Source organism: Dermacentor silvarum, chromosome 3 (assembly GCF_013339745.2).
Source record: "Dermacentor silvarum isolate Dsil-2018 chromosome 3, BIME_Dsil_1.4, whole genome shotgun sequence".
Taxonomy (NCBI): Eukaryota; Metazoa; Arthropoda; class Arachnida; order Ixodida; family Ixodidae; genus Dermacentor; species Dermacentor silvarum.
Genome location: NC_051156.1, coordinates 182319560 through 182336635, shown reverse-complemented (window position 1 = coordinate 182336635; position 17076 = coordinate 182319560). Strand labels below are relative to the sequence as shown.

The following is a 17076-nucleotide window of genomic DNA, read 5'->3' as shown; positions in this document are numbered from 1 at the left end:
TATGTCTTTCTTTTGCCAAAAACAGAACTTTCAGAAAACACCTCGAGAACTGTTTTTTGTGGTGTCCTAATTCTGATAGAGGCGCGGTGCTTATGAGAAATTGAAGTTTCACGAATTGGTTTCAGATCCCTTTCCTGGTTTGTTCCAACTGATCACGAAACCACGCACACCACAAAATAAAAAACGAATAAGGGACAACGCGCGCCTCCTCTTTTGTGGTATCGTACTCTCAATGAAGTGTGCATTCATTAAGTCCTAATAATAACAGATATCGCACTGTCTCCTTGCATTCCTACAAGATGTGTTTGCTAGCTGTGAAGTGCAGTACAGTGATCTACATCCGTGTCTGCGGCACGTTTGCTAACCGCCTCACTTCCACCGCATATGGATCGTTACGTGATACGCGAACGGAAACCATTTCAGCCCAATCATCTGATATGGGTTGAAATCATGGTTGGAATTATGTTCATTGTTTACAGCACACCGCCTTCATTGAATTTTTTAAACCAAGGCATTGGCCGCATCTGTCAGTTGCACGCCCGAACTGGGAAAATGAGGAAAACCACAGCCCTACGTACAACCGGTGCAACCGCCCACAAATAGACTACCCACAACTAGAGTGTACTGGACCATTGTCTAGTACACTCTACCACAACTACCACAACCGTAGAGGAGGCTCCACAGCACGACCTACTGAACGTTCCAGTAGGTCGTGGTTCTAGCCTCTGTAGCTCTGCCAGTCCCTAGATTTTTTTTGAGCAGGAAATCTAGGGACTTTAATATGAACGAGTCGAGCCAAAAGAAGCCGTAAGTGGCCGCAGCCGCAGCGCATATGCGCAGCGCGCGAGATTGTTGTGTATCTTGCGCATATGTGCGTTGTGTCCTCGTGTGTGTGTTGCTGCTTTTGTCATTTCTCGTAAGTTTCTGCGTCTCATTCTTCTGTGTCGCTTGACAGGTCAGTAGTTCGCGAAATTTTGCGCTGCCGATTCGGTATTTCAATTAAAGATACATCGTCGCATGTCTTTGCAGCGACATTGATCGCTGTAGTTTCACTTGAATGTTTGCGAGCGCGTCACCGTGTGGTGTTTCGTTTCTACTTGTGCGAATACATGTTGTTTGTGAAAATAGTGCGAGGTTACTTAGTTGGTTACATGTATTTTGCCTCGCTTTCTTCGTATCGCAGCACACTCGTTATGCAAGTTGTCCCTATTGGCCGATGTGACTTGTGTAGATTATGCGTGTGCCTGACCTAGCTTTCACTCTACACTGTTTACACAGGATTAGCGGTTGCCTGGATAGCGATGGCCAGTAGCAGTGGAGAGCCCCAGGATATCGGGTCATTACCAACCTGTGTCATTGTGCTTGGGATGGCAGGATCTGGGAAAACGACGTGGGTACAGGTATGGCGATACTGCGTGTAACTGCATGATACTGCAGAGAAGGTATGATACCAAAACAGTCAGCTGTGAAACAGTTCAGCTCAATTACGTGCACAAATAATGTGTACCAATTATGGGATTGTTTTAAATGTGCACTTAGTTAAATTAACTCATTCTTTCTCTTCATTATAAGCCTCACCTGCTTTCCTTCCATCGATCTCCCACTCTGTTTAGCTTTGATATGTCACTTTTGATGGGACACAGGCGCCGTGATCCCCCGGCCCAGCTGCTCAATTTCAGAGATAAGTGCTAGGTTGTAGGAGCAACCACATGGGCATGTGAACAACGTACTCAGAAACCTGCAGCTACTTTCAGATTTTGCATCCCCCCCCCCCCCCCCCCCTTCATCTGCCTTTCTACAGTGCACCACTTCTGTGCTCTATACTGGAGCATTGGGGTCTGTAAATCACGGGGCGGAGAGCGCAGTGTATGCCTCATGGCCGAAGTTTAGAAATGGAATAAAAAAGGAACCGGAGGAAGCCGATAGTACATTTAGAAGACTTGACTCGTGGGCTGTCTTGCAAATTGTACAGGGATGTTACTGAACTTATTTCAGCGGTTAACAGCTCATCTACATACTGTGAAAAGACCACCGTATGTTGTGAACCTGGACCCAGCCTGCAGTGATGTTCCATACCCTGCCAATGTGGGTGTGTACTTTTGATTTCAGTTGTCTTATTATGTAACAAACATACATTGTAGTTGTACGTGGGGCTGCTGTAATGGCAAACTAGCGACAGCTTTTTCCCAGCATCCTGAGCACCTTGCCCCAATGCTGCCATGTGCTGCTGTCTGCTGCATTGTTTTGCTGTCGCTAACTCTTTGAGGCTCTGGGATTTTCAGTAGCTTCTGTGCTCAGTGCCAGGTTCTTGCTCTACAAGCCTAAAAGATTTGTTTCATGCCGGTAACCATGCTGTGTACTAAGTGGTATGCTATAGTTCACGCAGGGCATTTTGCCTAATAAAACAATGTATTCTGCTTGTGGCCATCTCCTCAAATCTCGGTTTCTTTTAACACATTGTTTGGACGACTGGGACTCTGCAGTTTTCTTAACAGCTCCAACTACATGAACCCATGGTTCGTTGTCATGTGTACCAATTATGGAATTGTTCAAAATGTGCACTTGTGTCTATGCCACCGTATTGGATAGCTGGAGGCTGTCTCTGTAAAATTGTCACCTGTCAGGCCAGATGGTGCAGGAAATGTGCAGTTGGTATTGAGCATGAGTAACGCTGTATACATCAAAGAGCAGGCACGAAATGTGCTATGAGAATTTGCTGGCGTTGCAAGGCTTTACCATACAGACTTGGCCAAGTGGACTTAGGCACGGCACCCATAGGTGCTGACCAAGAAAAGCAGCGAATGTAATTACTTGTCCAGTGTCAAAATTCATTTGTTTGCTGTCGTCTGTGTGTAACACTGACTTCCTTGGGGCTCATTAGAAATTATAGTGATCATGTATGCTTCTTCCATTTCTTGTTAATGCATTGCCCTGAAGTCATGCTGAGCATCCTTATTTTTATTTATTTATTTTTTTTTTTCATTTAAGCACAGCATGTGTGCTTCATTATTTTTCTTACACATAAATTCTCCTTCTCATTTGCAGATATCAGGGACACTGTGAAGTACAAGGAAGTCATGAAACAGTATCCTTCAACTTCAAATGATAGCACATGTTATGATTATATGAGAGGAGACATGCCCATGAAGTAAACATGTGACGCATGTTTCTGATGACATGAATGTTGCTCTGTTCAACATCCACAGTAGTGAACTAAAAGATACGATCGTGTGATTTCTTGCGAACATTTATTTAGCTGCTTTTTTTTTTTTTTCTTCGATATTGTCAAACAGGATGTTAACTTTTGCCACCAGAGGGACAGAGCTCTAAAACATTTTGTCTGTTGCCAGTGCCATATAGCTCCACTTTCCACTTTGTTCTCTCTGTCATACTTACTGTTGCATACATTTCCGAAGTTGTGTACATGTGCGTGTATGTATGTTTTCTCCCCTTTTCTCTCACATTTTTTTTTTTTTTTTTCATTCCTTATCATATATTTAACTTGCAGTAGCATGCCAAGCCTTGTGCTTGGCTAACTTCTTTCTCTCGCTAGTGTACGCATATTCTTGGACAAAATGGTTGACTTCTTGCGGTTTCCTTCTTGGAATACACATCTTTGAGTGCACAATGAATAGGCTATGTGATGTGAATAACCTGGTGGTAAGTATTCAAGGCTGTTGTCCATGGCTAGCTGTCTGGCATAACACATACAGTGCCAACTTTCTGAGCAGTCTAGCTCAACAAGCCCAAACTGCAAGATATATTTTTCACCACTACTGCATATATATTGTTTGTCTCGCTCTAATTTTTATGTATTTATTTTCGCCCCGACAGCTTTTCCTCCTTTTGTTTCGGAATGTATCTGGTATTTCACACATCTGCCTTCTTTTTATTTATGCATCCCTTTCTTTGAATTCTCAAAGAATTGTTGTGGTGGAGTTAGATGAAACCTTAGCCTTATTCACACAGGCATATTATGCATGTGCTGAATTTTGCTTTTATACAACAACGTACTGGGCTGTGTACTGCTTGCATGAATAAGACAGGTACTTGGAGAGTGCTTGTGTATGTGAAAGGCTTTATTTTCGCTCAGAAACGTGCAGCATTTTGCTTCCTTAGCCACTTATAGGTATGGCTTAGGTCCTAATGGCGGCATTGTCACATCACTCAACCTGTTCTCCACACGCTTTGACCAGGTAGGTGCCAGAGAGCTTTCTTTAGCAGGTAGCACTTCCTTCCACTGTGAAAGAGCATTTATCGTTAACTGGTACAAAGAGTGCTTGCTTAAACAGAAGTGGCAGACGAATGAAAAATTTACTATTTGCAAAATCTTAATTTTGCACAAGTTCTTGGAGCATCTGCATGATTAGCCGCATGTTACAACTTCTGAGTGGTGCAGCAGACAGGCAGCTGAAAAACCGATCATAGCTGTGCTAAATGACAAGAAACAATCACTTGTGGGCATGTGCTTGGGTGCTTTCCCGCCGATTCCTCCTTTTTATTTTTAACGATTAGGCTTCAAGAGTGTCACGTGACGCTCCTTCCTAGTTTTCTTTATTTCCTCCATGCTTATTGCCCGCTCCACTCGCATTTCACGAACTGAGGCACTGCAGAGAAGTGCACTGATTTTGCATTTTTCATAAGCACATCAGAGCATGTCCTCCAGAGACGCAAGCTAGGTGCAGTCAGCTTGGCTGCAAAATGACAAACCAGGTCGACGTATCCTCATGCTTCGCTCCTTCAGCCTGGCAGAGGAACAAAGGCAGCATTCTGCCTGCTGCTGCTGCCATGGCGTTGTGTGCACTAGCTTTTTCGCTAAACGGCTGTGTGCAAATTGTTACGTTACACCAGTCTGTGTGGAGGGTATTGCAAACACTCAGCAAAAACTCTGTGAATTGCATTGGCCTTTCATTAAATGTGTCATTGCAGTGGAAGATAACATTTCTTTCATTATGCCACAATACAAATGTATGCATGAGTGGTGAGAGACTAAATAAATTAGGCACTAGGCTTAAAGTGGGAAGGCTCTTTGCCTGCAACTATCTACTTAATTTCTTGTTGTAGAAGTGAAATGCACGGTGCCAAATCAGCAATTATGCAATTACCGAGAGGCATAATTTATATGCTCTCCAAATTTAATGTTGGTTTTCTATGTGGTTCTGCTTGCTCCAACAGGTTATGCAGCTCATACACAAAAGAAAATCTGAACTCGAGTAAGTTGACCCCCTTACATTTTACCAAATGCATTGTACCTGTTATAAGCAAAATTTTCAACCATTTTTGACCTCGTTGCTTGCAGGTATGTAATTTTTGACACACCGGGCCAGATTGAAGTCTTCACCTGGTCTGCATCTGGAAGCATCATCACGGAGACCTTGGTTTGTGAAAGCTAACTTGTGGTCCTTGTTTGCCTTCGAGTTGCAGCGCACACACAAAGACACATACATAGAAGAAACATGGGATAAAACACAGTTCTGTGTAATCAAAGAAGACAAGTCCACTGGAAGACAAAGATTTGAAGTAACTAACAGTGGCCTAACAAGGAATGTCACTGGAGTTAACGTTTTGACAAGGGCACTCGGCTTGTCGAAACGTTGGCTCCAGCGACATTCCTTGTATTAATCGGTTCTTCTGTTTGTATCACTTCCAATTCATATTTCACTTCTTTATAACCTTAAAGATGGACATAAGTATCCCGTGATAGGCAACCCCTAGTGAGCTAGCATTTTCTTTAGCAACGAAGATCTTGCGTGTTGCTCACCAATTTATTTTGTGCCCTTGCTTGTCCTAGCAATCAGCTACACATGGTAATAGTGTCACTTTCTGCCATTTCATTCCAGGCATCTGAATTTCCCACTGTGGTTGTGTATGTGATGGACATGGTTCGCAGTGTGAGCCCAGTCACTTTCATGTCCAACATGCTTTATGCATGCAGTATTCTCTACAAGACGAAGCTGCCATTCGTCATCGCCATGAACAAGGTGAGCTGCTTTATGATCATCTAACGTTGCAGGCAGCCACACATTTGAAGAGCGAAACACAACAGAAGGGTTTTACTTGTTTGGGTGTACCATGAAGAATTTCTCGGCGATGACCTTACTAAGACCTGGTCTTTCTGCATCACGTCCTGGTTGCCATAGATGAGCTGGATTTATTTTCTTTTTTGGAGTAGCTGAAGAAGTGAAATGCTGATGCAAAGTCAATGTTGGTGTGCAAACCTGACAATACCCTTATTTCGGTGCATGTGACATGATAGTCAACATTTTGAACCATTTATTAGGTTAAATGTGATAAGGCAGGGAAGTGGGAATATCTTCTATTTATTTACATGTTTTGGTGCTCTGCAGGAAGCTGGATTTTATTGCCTTGTGTGTGTGCCAACCTCTGTTGTTGACAAATCAGCAGGGAAAAAAGGTGAAAAGCAAAAGATTCAGTAACATTGGGTCATTTATTATTATTTTTTCTTCGTTTTCTTTTATCTCATTATTAATTTGTTGCAAGCAAGGTTTACTGAAGTCTTTTGTTGTCATGAATTCTTTTTCCTTCAGTGTGCTTTGATAAATGATCCCTGTGTCTTGTACAGGTTGATGTGGTGGACCACCAGTTTGCAGTGCAGTGGATGCAGGACTTTGAGGCCTTTCAAGATGCACTGCAGGGGGAGACGTCGCACATCTCCAACCTCAGTCGATCACTCAGTCTTGTGCTCGATGAATTCTACGCCAATATCAACACCGTTGGTGTGTCTGCTGTGACAGGCAAGGGTGTGCTCGAGTTCCTCGAGGCCTTGCAGAAAGCTCGCCATGAATACGACACGTAAGTGGCGGCTGCAATTGTGGGGTTGACTAGCTCTTGTCTTCAAAGAAAATAACCCACTAATGCAAGCATGCAGAAGAGCATTTACAGCTCTTTGGATTCAGTAATGCCAGGTTACTGGTATACAAGGAATAGTTCCCTGATGAGGCATGCCGAGGAATCGTGGATAATTTGACTCGTCACAAAGGAATGCCAAGCGAGTGTTAATTCATGCTAAAGGTCATTCATGGGTGCAGTCCCATAAACCAAAGTGCGTACAAGTTATCAAGTTTAAAGATGCTCGCGCTGAACGGAAAGCCCTCTGTGGGTTAGTCCCATGCAGTACACCGACAAGCAGTTGGTGTATGCATACCAATGTCCCAAATCAAAAGAGAGGAAGCAACTTGCTCTTGCACCTTAGCTATTCATGCCATGAGATAGGAGTATTCGCCATCTCCTGTCTTAGCTGCGTAATTATGACACCATATGACTGGCTTGAATCATCACTTGTGGAGCATGTGTGGAAGCCGAATTGAGATACACTAGAGTTATGCGGGGTAGACAAATGTCAGTGGGCCTGGGAGAGAGCCTATACTATTGCTTCCCCACACAGTGAAGTGCATGTAGCCAGTTGTCAGGTCTTCCAACATACTGATTGTAAACTCCAAAATTGGATGGCTGGGATGCGTCGTTGAAAAGAAGCTATAATCCTGCACCTGAATGATAATTGGTGTCTCAGTATATGTATTAATAAGGAGGATGAGTGGTTGTGTATTTTTTAAGATTTTTCATTATTTATTTCCAGTGTGTATCGACCAGAGTATGAGCAGCTCAAGAAGAAAAAGGTGAGCAATTCTGATTTGTTTGAGAAGTCTGACGCTACTGTTGTGTCAAAGTCATTTATGTTTCATTAAGTTTATTTCGCGTTTTCGGCTGGTGCACCCATTGAATGTTTCCTTCAGCTTCAGTGTTAGTCTGCAGTCTCTAACAGCCTTTCTTCGAGCTGGTGCTCCAAGTGACTTTTACAACAGGCCGTTTCACCCATGGATGCAGTCATATAGCCTACAAGATCACACAAATTGTAGGCATACCATTTGTGGGGTATTAAATGCTCTTGGTAACGAAGGACACAGCACGCAATAGTACGAGCATACAAAAAGGGCACGTGATGCTCCTTCTATACAAGGATGCCAGCTAGTCAAGATAAATACAGGGCATAGTTCCTCAACGGAACATGTTAAGGAATAGAGGAAGTTCAGCTTGCCATGCCAGCTTATCGTTTGCCCATGGCAGGCACTGAAACCTAAGTCATTCACAGGTGAAGCCCTGTGAATGGAAGTGTGTCCAAGTGATTGCATTCACGCACGCCGGTGCGACGGTCCGAGGTCGAACAGGGAGTCTCTCACGGAAGGGTCCCACGAAGAGCATCGGCAAGCATGCAAACCGATCGCATGTGCCGCCACCCTAAAGCCAAACAGAAGAAAGCAAGTTTCTCTCGTGTCCCAACTTATCCATGCCGTCGGGTGGTGCTAGCATCGGACTACTTGCGCCATCTCGCTTCGTAGCTGTGTAACTACATACACTGACTCTCACCATCATGTTTGTCGTGAGGGCAAGCCGAACTTCAAGAGATGCAAGAGTTGAACGTCCCCACACATTGCAAAAAGGTTTTTGCGCGGGGGACTTGTCAAGGCCAGTCAGGGAAATGATTATAACGGTGCAATTTCTAAAGAACCTCCTCACCGCACCCTACAGACAGCAAGTTCACTCATTGTTTCCAAAAAGGCAAACACACTAAGGCTTTGCAGATAATTTCTCCTTACTCAGACGTTTGTTTTGAGGCTGTTGAACAAACAGCCACCAGGAGGAGTTTTGCCTGACTGCGCCACCTCATGGAAGTCGCATAATAATCATGACATACAGCCAAGCTGCAGGGATGCGAATCACCCTCGTGCGAATACATCTTTAAGACCTGCCATGCATTTGTTCACATTCTTGATAGAATTGGTGAACAAATTCAAGGTTCAAGATACCTAAACAAAAAGATGGGTATCAGTGCGGCAGGGCTTTGTAACAGCTACATTACTTAAAAGGTAAAAGAGCTCTGTGAATGGCATCGAATCAATTTTTATTTGTTGACTCAGCGTGATTATTGAGAATTAGTGAACATTTGGTGTCAGTAAAATTGCTATCTAGTCAGTCATTATGCAGCTTTTATGCTTAAATGAGTGTGGTTCTTGTGTCAGGATTTCCACTCGTAATATTTTATACAGAGTGAAAATGTGAACTGATTGCATATCTGCCAACTTCTACCATTTAATCATAAAATGCTTTATTTTTAGAGCTTGTTTGTGATTGTCGCACTGACGAAGTAACATTATGATTTATCATTTGCATCTAGTTTAAGGTGTAGCTGATTTCAAGAGAATATAAATAAATACATCACTTACTGATTTTTTTCGACCCATCAATTATTTGAACTTCAGCAGCACCACCCAAATTGTGGAACCAGTGTATAATGGCCGCCAATATTTTTGGCACTGTTACATGTATATTTGATGAATAAGCTTCAGAAAAAAAAAATAACCTGTACCACGGATAGAAATGTTTATGTAGAGCAGAGTGCATGTTCACCGCACCCGTGCAGAACATTGTCAGTGAATGTTTAAAGCAAATGCTTTAAACGTGCTTACTGTACTTAAAAAACACATTTCTGCATTTTTCAGCTTTGGCTGTAGTATTGTTTATATTCTAAGGTTGGCAGGTCTGTAATAGGCATGTAGCTTAGGAGTTCACCGTCATAATCGCCCAGAAACTTCTGGGCATTGCAAATATCACAAGCTATATTTTTTTTTCTTTTCTGAAGATCAACACAATATTTTTTTATGGAGAGCTGTGTCACCATAACTCAAAAATATGCAGCATAGATAATGTTTTAAAGAAGCTGTCATGTGTCCTCTTTCACATTTTATGTTGGTGTTTTCCACTGTAATCAGGAGCACATTTCTACTGTATGCCCTGTGTGCTGTACTGACACGAAGTTCCCATCCTGTGATTTTAGGAAGAAGCATCGTTGGCTGAGCAGCAGAAACAGCTGCAACGGTTAAGGCTGGACGTTGCTGAAGGAGACAGTGTTCCTCTCACAGGTGAGTGGATAAGTCTTAAACATTCATGTCATGTTGAAGCATACCTTCGAGTCTGCCTAGTTGGAACAGATTCATTTTTTAAAGCTTTGTGTGCGCAACCAAACAGGGACAAAGAAAAGGAGTAACACAAGGACGAGCGCTTTCTAACAACTGGTTTTATTTTCGAAGAACCATCTGCTTAAATACCCACAGATCTGCGCGATCCAGTCAATAGAACATGTCAATAGCGCATATAACAACACTTGTGATAAAATGCCGCGGATCAGCGCTACCCGGTTCTTTACATCTATCGGCGTCCACTGCCTACACGTCAAGACGCTGTTGTCATCAGAATCCGATGATTCCGAGAAGATATGCTGTTCAGTATCCTCGTTGCCACTCTCGGAAAAGAACTGAACGTCTTCACTGTCCGAGTCCAACAAAACATCCGCAAACAAACTTTTTTTTTTTCCCCCTTATTTCTGTAACGGAGCCGTTGCAGGCACGCGCACCCACAGAGGAGGACGCCATTTTTAAATCCCAGTTGCCAGCATCGAAACGTTTTTCGGCCAAGATACAAGCTTTGAGCGCATCTTTATTTTTTTTATTACGCCATCTATTGAAGCCAAAGAGAACTCAGCAAAATTCATCAGGGTAGCTTGAAGGCAGCAGTGCACAGGCACTTGTTTCAGTGTGGACAAGCCCAGCTCGTCTACGGCGGGAGCGGTACAAACCGTGTGGACTAGCTTAGCTCGTCTACGGTAGGGCAAGGGCCATGGCCATGGTTAATCGTCATATTGGAGTTTAAAATTAAAAGGTTTTGTTCCTTGTTTTTGCACTGTGTGTGCACATATGTGTGTTATTAGTAGTACATACCATTTTAATGTGCATTATTGTTTTCACTGTTAAGAATTAATGTTTTGTGTAATCATGCTTTTTTTTCATGTGGTTGCTTTTGTCGCTATTTATTCTGCTGCCATCCTGTTTGTAACCATCCCTGCTTAATGCTGTGTATGGCAGCCTTATTTAGCCTTTTGTTGGATGGCGTATATTTTTTACAACACTCTTGAAATCTTTTGCATGGTATCAGTAAATGAGGCAATACCTGTAAAGAGTGTACAACAAACTTCACTTCTCTGCACCATGTTGTTTATTAAAATAAGTGTGACATATTTGTCCTATTGACACTAAATGGTCTTTCAAAAAGTGGGATGCATATTGTCACAGATCTCGGGGGCGCGGATGTTTAAGAGATGGACTCGGAGACGTATGAAGGCACAGCACGCATGATTTAATAAAAGCAAACTAAAAAGCAAAGATTCCCACTAAAAGGCAACCGAGAATAATAAACAAACTAAGTATAACATGTACAAGTGGTTCTAACACATAACCAAAACTAGCAGCTAATTAAGCTGTCCCTTTAGCCAGTCTTAATTCCTACACCCCTCAGTCTGATCACTCTAGCCTATCAGGCTGTGTCCCTGCTTACGTGGAATATCCTCACGTCGTTGACGCTGACTCATGGGGATCTTCGTCCAAGTCGCGTCGCGTCTCTTTCGGAGTCATTACTCTCGACGATCTTGAACGTTTCGTCGTCTTGGTGGACGCCTGTTTATCCCGGTCGCCGTTGCTGACGTGGCAGAGAGGCCCGACAGAATAGGCCTAACAATGTGTTCGGCCGCTGCTTCCATCCGGCTCCTTTCTCAAGTGCCGAGGTCGCATCCCGGGGACTATCGAAGGCGTTGGTCTGCCGATGAAGGGGGATCCGTCCTGCAGTGCCCGGCACTGCCATGAGAGGCTGCAGCCGGTCCAAGAAGCCTCGCTTAAACGTCTCCGAGGTCGACGACCACACCCTGGACTGCCAGCGTCACGGACTTGACCAAACCTCCAAGCCTCCCATCGTCTGTGCAATGCTGACGATGCCGACCTTCCTGGCCTAGAGCCACGTCGATAATAACAGCTCATCGCTGGTTTTCTTTCGATCACGGCTCGGGTCACGTGCCTCGAGCGCTCGTGCTGTTTGGAACACCGCGTGCTCTCTTCATCGTCGTCGTTCTTCCGCGTGTGTTGCCCCTTTACTCATGACACATATGACATGTCCCATTGATCCTTTAGGGTCTCCATGCAAAATTATTTTCGCCTACTTCCCTTGCGAACCACACTGAAATATTTTGTATGGTATAAGTGAATGAGGTGCTTCGAAGTAGTTTGCAACTAATTTCTCTTCTGTACAACAAGCCGTTTAGTTCTAAAATGTGGGACGCATTTGTCCCATTGACCTTCAAGGCTTTCGATGGAAAATTATGTGACTTTCCTCATAAAAAAGACCAGAGCTCGATGGACAAAGTGGCACAGTGGAGGCCATACCCAAAATGTTTGTGCGCACTTTTCGCGAGAGCATTGAACGCCAAAGGCATCGGTGCCTTTTTGTATGTGGATACTTTTGAACATGCATTCACAAATGCAAACCTTGTGGACTAGCTCTTGCCTCAAGATACAAAAATGGGTGCTTATTGCGAGCTATAGGTTTAAATCGAAATGGAGGAAAGAGGAGTAACCTATCAGGCATCGTGAGAACTTCTTTCTCACAAGCAAATGTGGGCCAAATCCATCTAGTGTTCCAACAGTTAAACCAATTTTCGTAGCTTTTCGCACACTTGTTGCCACTTAGTACCCATTCTCAAAACTATTCTCCCATAAGGTGTTGAAACCTTTAGATAGAAGGCGGCACCAAACAAATAAGATAAATGCGTCCCTTTGGTGCTGATAAGCGTTGTCATGCATATCACGAAGTGGGACATATATGTCTCATTGTCCTCCAAAGGGTTAAAGCGTTATGAATAAATGGATCAATTTTTCTTGCCTCCAATTCAATAACTTCAGGCATTGTGCATGGAGCTGAAGACAGTGTGGATGTGCAACCTGGCTTGAGTGATGAGGAAGATTCTGAAGAGGAACAGCGAATGGACGATGAAGGTATGGCATTTAACATCTACAGCAGAGATTGTGCTTGGAGCACTGCAGCCTTATTGAACGTGGCGAAACCAGCTTACCTTAAAAGATGTGTGAAAAAGAAACAGCTGAATAGAGAACACTGCACCATAACACATTGATAATTAAGTGCTTAAAGGGCCTCTGACCGGCTTTGGCCATTGCAAACAGACAATTGCAGTGTGTAGATCGTGTGGTGCCGTAGATTGCGTTTTGCAAAATATTATACAGTAAGACCGTGTTTACTAGAATTTGTAAAAACAGGGAAAAATTGCAAGATAAGCAGATTCACAAAAATATAAGCCCCTGGCCATACATAGACCACGTAGAGCCTTTTAGCAGGGCCGCCAGTAGGCACTAAATTTCTCGCAAGAGCTTAAATACCAGCAGCGGTACTCTTCATAGATCACTTTTGTGAGATGTTGTGCGACTCCGCACCCGACATGCTGGGCGTCTACGGGCAACGGCGATCCTCGCAGCGCGAGAGCAGCTGGAAATTCAAACAAAAGCCAGCATGCTCTTCTCCTCAAAGGAGCCACTGGGACAGCAAGCGACGTCACGTGCAATGGCACTTCCGCATGACACACACATTGTGCAGCACACAATAAAAAAAAGATTGTTTTCAGATGTATGCAAATATACTTGGCAGTATCAACAAGTTTCGAGAGTGGCTCTCTCTTGTTTTTTTTTTTTTTAAGAAAGTATTTTATTTGTGTGCGTTAAAACACTGTCACCTTTGGAATAGTTCCCTTGTGCTGCAATACAGTGCTCCCAGCATTCCTGCCGCTTTGCGACCATGTCCCAAGCATGCGCAGATAAGTTTTGTGTCCACGTTCGTTTCCGCCACTGCAACCCTTCGGTTGATAGTCGGCATTTGTGTTGTCCTTTTCCGTCTTGTGTCCGGTTCTGCATTCCTAGCATTTTTTTGATGTATGTCCTGGACATCTTTTCGGAAGGAGCTGAGCACCCTTCCGCAATTTGAGGCAGTCGTGTCAAAATGGTGACCTTTGAGCTGGGTTTTTAATTTTGGGAAGAGACTGAGATAATAAGCAGGAGCAAAGTCTGACGAGTATGGTAGAAACCATGTTGGTTTCTGGCTAGCAACTTGTGTGTGTAGAGTGCTATGTGACAGGGTGCATTGTCGTCATTCCAGCTACTCGTGCACCCCACATCAGTCTGTTTTCTCCGAACTACCTTCCTAAAATGCCCTAAAACTTCGCTGTAATGCTCACTGTTCGTTGTCTGGCCATTTGGTACGAATTCCCGGTGCACAATACCATGTTTGACGAAAAACACGATGAGCGTGCACTTTGTCAAGCTGCAGACATGCCTAGCCTTTTTTTCGGTTGTGGAGACATTGGGCTTTTCTACTGCGATGACTGCTGCTTCGTCTCAGGATGTTAACCAGACACCAAAGTTTCGTTTTTAGTTGTGATCCTTGATGTGAAAGACGGGTCATTCGTAAGGATTCGCTTCTGCTTATTTCGCTCTCTTTACAAAATTAAAAACCCAGCTCAAAGGTCGCTATTTCAACACGATTACCGTATTTACTAGGTTGTAACACGCCCTCAATTGTAACGCGCACCCGTTTTCCATGACCAAAAGACAGGAAAAAAAAAATCTTTTACAGTACCGCGTACTTCATGCTTTCATACAGAAATAAAATGTTCTCTCATTTGGAAAAACAAAGATTTACTCCCAATGCACTAAAGTTGTGATGAATAAAATATGTCGCAGTTTCGACCAAAAGGCAAAGCATCGATTGTGATAGCAAATTAGTAGACAGCTATACGAAGTAAGGATAGTAGTTTTATCGGCCGTATAAACTTGTGTAAACATTTGCTTACTAACTAAGTTAACAACTACTATAGCGTCATGCACGCACAAGAAAACATGAACACATCTCGCTCGATGACTGCGGAAACTCGCTGTCAAAACGCTGGAGTTACAAAGCGCGGCAGCAGTGGCGAGTGAATTGACCTTTGTGCTAGCACGCGTCTCGCTTCAACGTGAACTGTAAGCGGCGGACTCCCCGTCACGCCGCGGATCGCTGTCAGCATAGGGCCAAGGCAGTCGTATCGCTGAAGAGGATCGTCGCAGAATACATCTTGCTTCGATCCACTGAAACCCTTCTGCGTTGCTTTGCTCGCGAAAATCCTCTCCTCCTGTTTGCGCCAGTCCTGCATGCAAGTTTAGGATTCTCAGAACTCCCATGACGCAGCCCACTTTCCGTCCGTCTCCACACACATGATCACTTTACTTTTAAATGCAGCATCACGATGAACTCGGCACTTCTTGCTGATAGAGCAAATGCAGAAAACGGGCAGACTGATGGTAGACTAATGCCAAAGTACACGTAGTACAGCAAATGGAGGAAGCTACGGCAGCTAGGCTCGAAGCGCGTGCAAGGTGGCCATTTTGAAATGCCGATGGAGATATGGTAACGCAGATTTAGGGTCGTACTCAATTCTAACGCGCACACGATTTTTGGACCTGTTATATCAGAAAAAAAAGTGCGCGTTAGATTCGAGTAAATACGGTATACCTTAATCAAGCTCGAATCGCAGAAGGGTGCTCGACTTCTTTTGGAAAGAAGATGTCCAGGACATATCAGCAAAGTGGCATGAAAGCCTAAAGCAAAAGTGGTGTAAAGTCTCTACACAAAACCAACCAATCACATTTCAATTGTGTAACCAAGGCTGAGCATGGAACTGAATCTTCTGTTGTTGAGATTCTAATTCCCCCCTTTTCTTTTTTGCAGATGAAGATGAAAAGAAAGAATACGAGTCATTCAAAAGCTTTCTTGAAAAGGAGAAAACAAAGCGTGCAAAGAAGTACCAAGCACAAGCTGATGGAAATACATGATTGACCACAAGATGCCGCAATGTACAGTACATAAATAATTTTAAGTTACTTTTTCTCAGCCTGTCGTGTTTCCTTGACACCTGCTGCGTGGTGCATCTGATGATTCTCAGAATAGTCTGAAAAGATCGGACATGAAGAAAAAGACAAGACAGGACTGTCGATGTTGTTTTTTCCTTAATCACACCCCGTCTTTTTTACGCTGTTTGGAGAAAGAACGTACACCCACTCACCCAGCTTTCAATATCACTACATGTAATAGTGGTCTAGCATTTTTCTTCATTGTACAATACTTTTTATCATGGTGCCACCCTTAAAGGGTCCCTAACCGGGTTTGGCCATTTTGAACAGACAAGCGCAGTGCATACTTCACATGCTAGTGAAGTCTGCAAAGTAGTGCAGCACTGCACACTGCGAGAACAGCTGAAATTTTGAACAATACACAACGCGCCCCTCCCTCTCAACGAAGTGCCACGGACAGCCAGAGTGTAGAGGTGACACGCACAAACGCCGTGACGTAAATTGCAGTCCTAGCAACGTCACCTACCATGACACGTTGTTTAGTAAATCGTCCAATTTGGAATGTGCAACGCCGTCATTGCAAAATGCGTTGCACAGTAAAAAGGTAAGAGAAAGGGGGAGGCGGGGCTCGTAAAGGGAAGCTGGCGCGGTCCCTCGGCTCCAGTATTGGAGAAGGTGGGGAAGGAACGTTGCTTGCAGACACTACTCAAAGCAGAGGGAGACAGTGTGTCTGTTGACAGTCGGGCTCGCCTCCTGGTGGTATGGTAACAGGTCCTTCGATTTCTTCCATCTCCTCCAACAACAAACCAGTTTGAAATTCGGTAAAACAATCCCTAGACGGTGTTTTATAACTTTAGGTGTATAACTAAAGTTTGCAAAGGGGCCTGGTGAGGGGCCCTTTAATTGAGAAAGAAATATTGACATTACCATGAGTGCTTTTGTTTTTAAGCTGCTTTGATAAGGCTGATTTGCACAAGCAAACCACTCTTAAGCAGATTCATGCAAAGTTCCTAACAGTCGTAACACCTCATGGTTATTCCTACAAAAAGTTTTCACTCAAGAGAAACAGTTTAGCTGCTTCAGAGAAAGTGTTCATGCATACAAAAAGGAAAACATTGTTAGGAAATTAAGGGCTTGGGGTCAACTTTTTTTTTTTTTTTTTCACTTGTATATGGAGGCATTTCCATAAAATATAGTAGTGAGCATCTGATTTCAACGGCAGCAGATGCTGTTTGTCGACAGCTGCTAGTCAATGCATTGACAGATCTGATGTGACTATGCAAAC

The 17076-nt window shown here is 43.7% G+C and overlaps 2 protein-coding genes across 3 annotated transcripts in view; both read left to right on the top strand.

Annotated features, from left to right (window-relative positions):
* The window catches only part of LOC119446203 (60S ribosomal protein L6), a 182328-nt gene that overhangs the window by 112780 nt on the left and 52472 nt on the right, over positions 1 to 17076 (top strand). The window lies entirely within an intron of this gene.
* On the top strand, positions 818 to 15821 carry LOC119446206 (GPN-loop GTPase 1). 2 transcript variants are annotated; one of them, XM_037710566.2, is made up of 13 exons: positions 818 to 916; positions 1279 to 1400; positions 1996 to 2089; positions 3046 to 3085; positions 4130 to 4196; positions 5176 to 5213; positions 5300 to 5378; positions 5841 to 5981; positions 6584 to 6813; positions 7598 to 7637; positions 9854 to 9938; positions 12801 to 12893; positions 15670 to 15821. In XM_037710566.2, the coding sequence occupies exons 2-13, from the start codon at positions 1302 to 1304 to the stop codon at positions 15771 to 15773; spliced, it is 1110 nt and encodes a 369-aa protein (XP_037566494.1). In that variant the 5' UTR covers positions 818 to 916; positions 1279 to 1301; the 3' UTR covers positions 15774 to 15821. The 2 variants fall into 2 exon arrangements, with proteins under 2 accessions (XP_037566494.1, XP_037566495.1); XM_037710567.2 differs by having other exon boundaries at positions 827 to 955.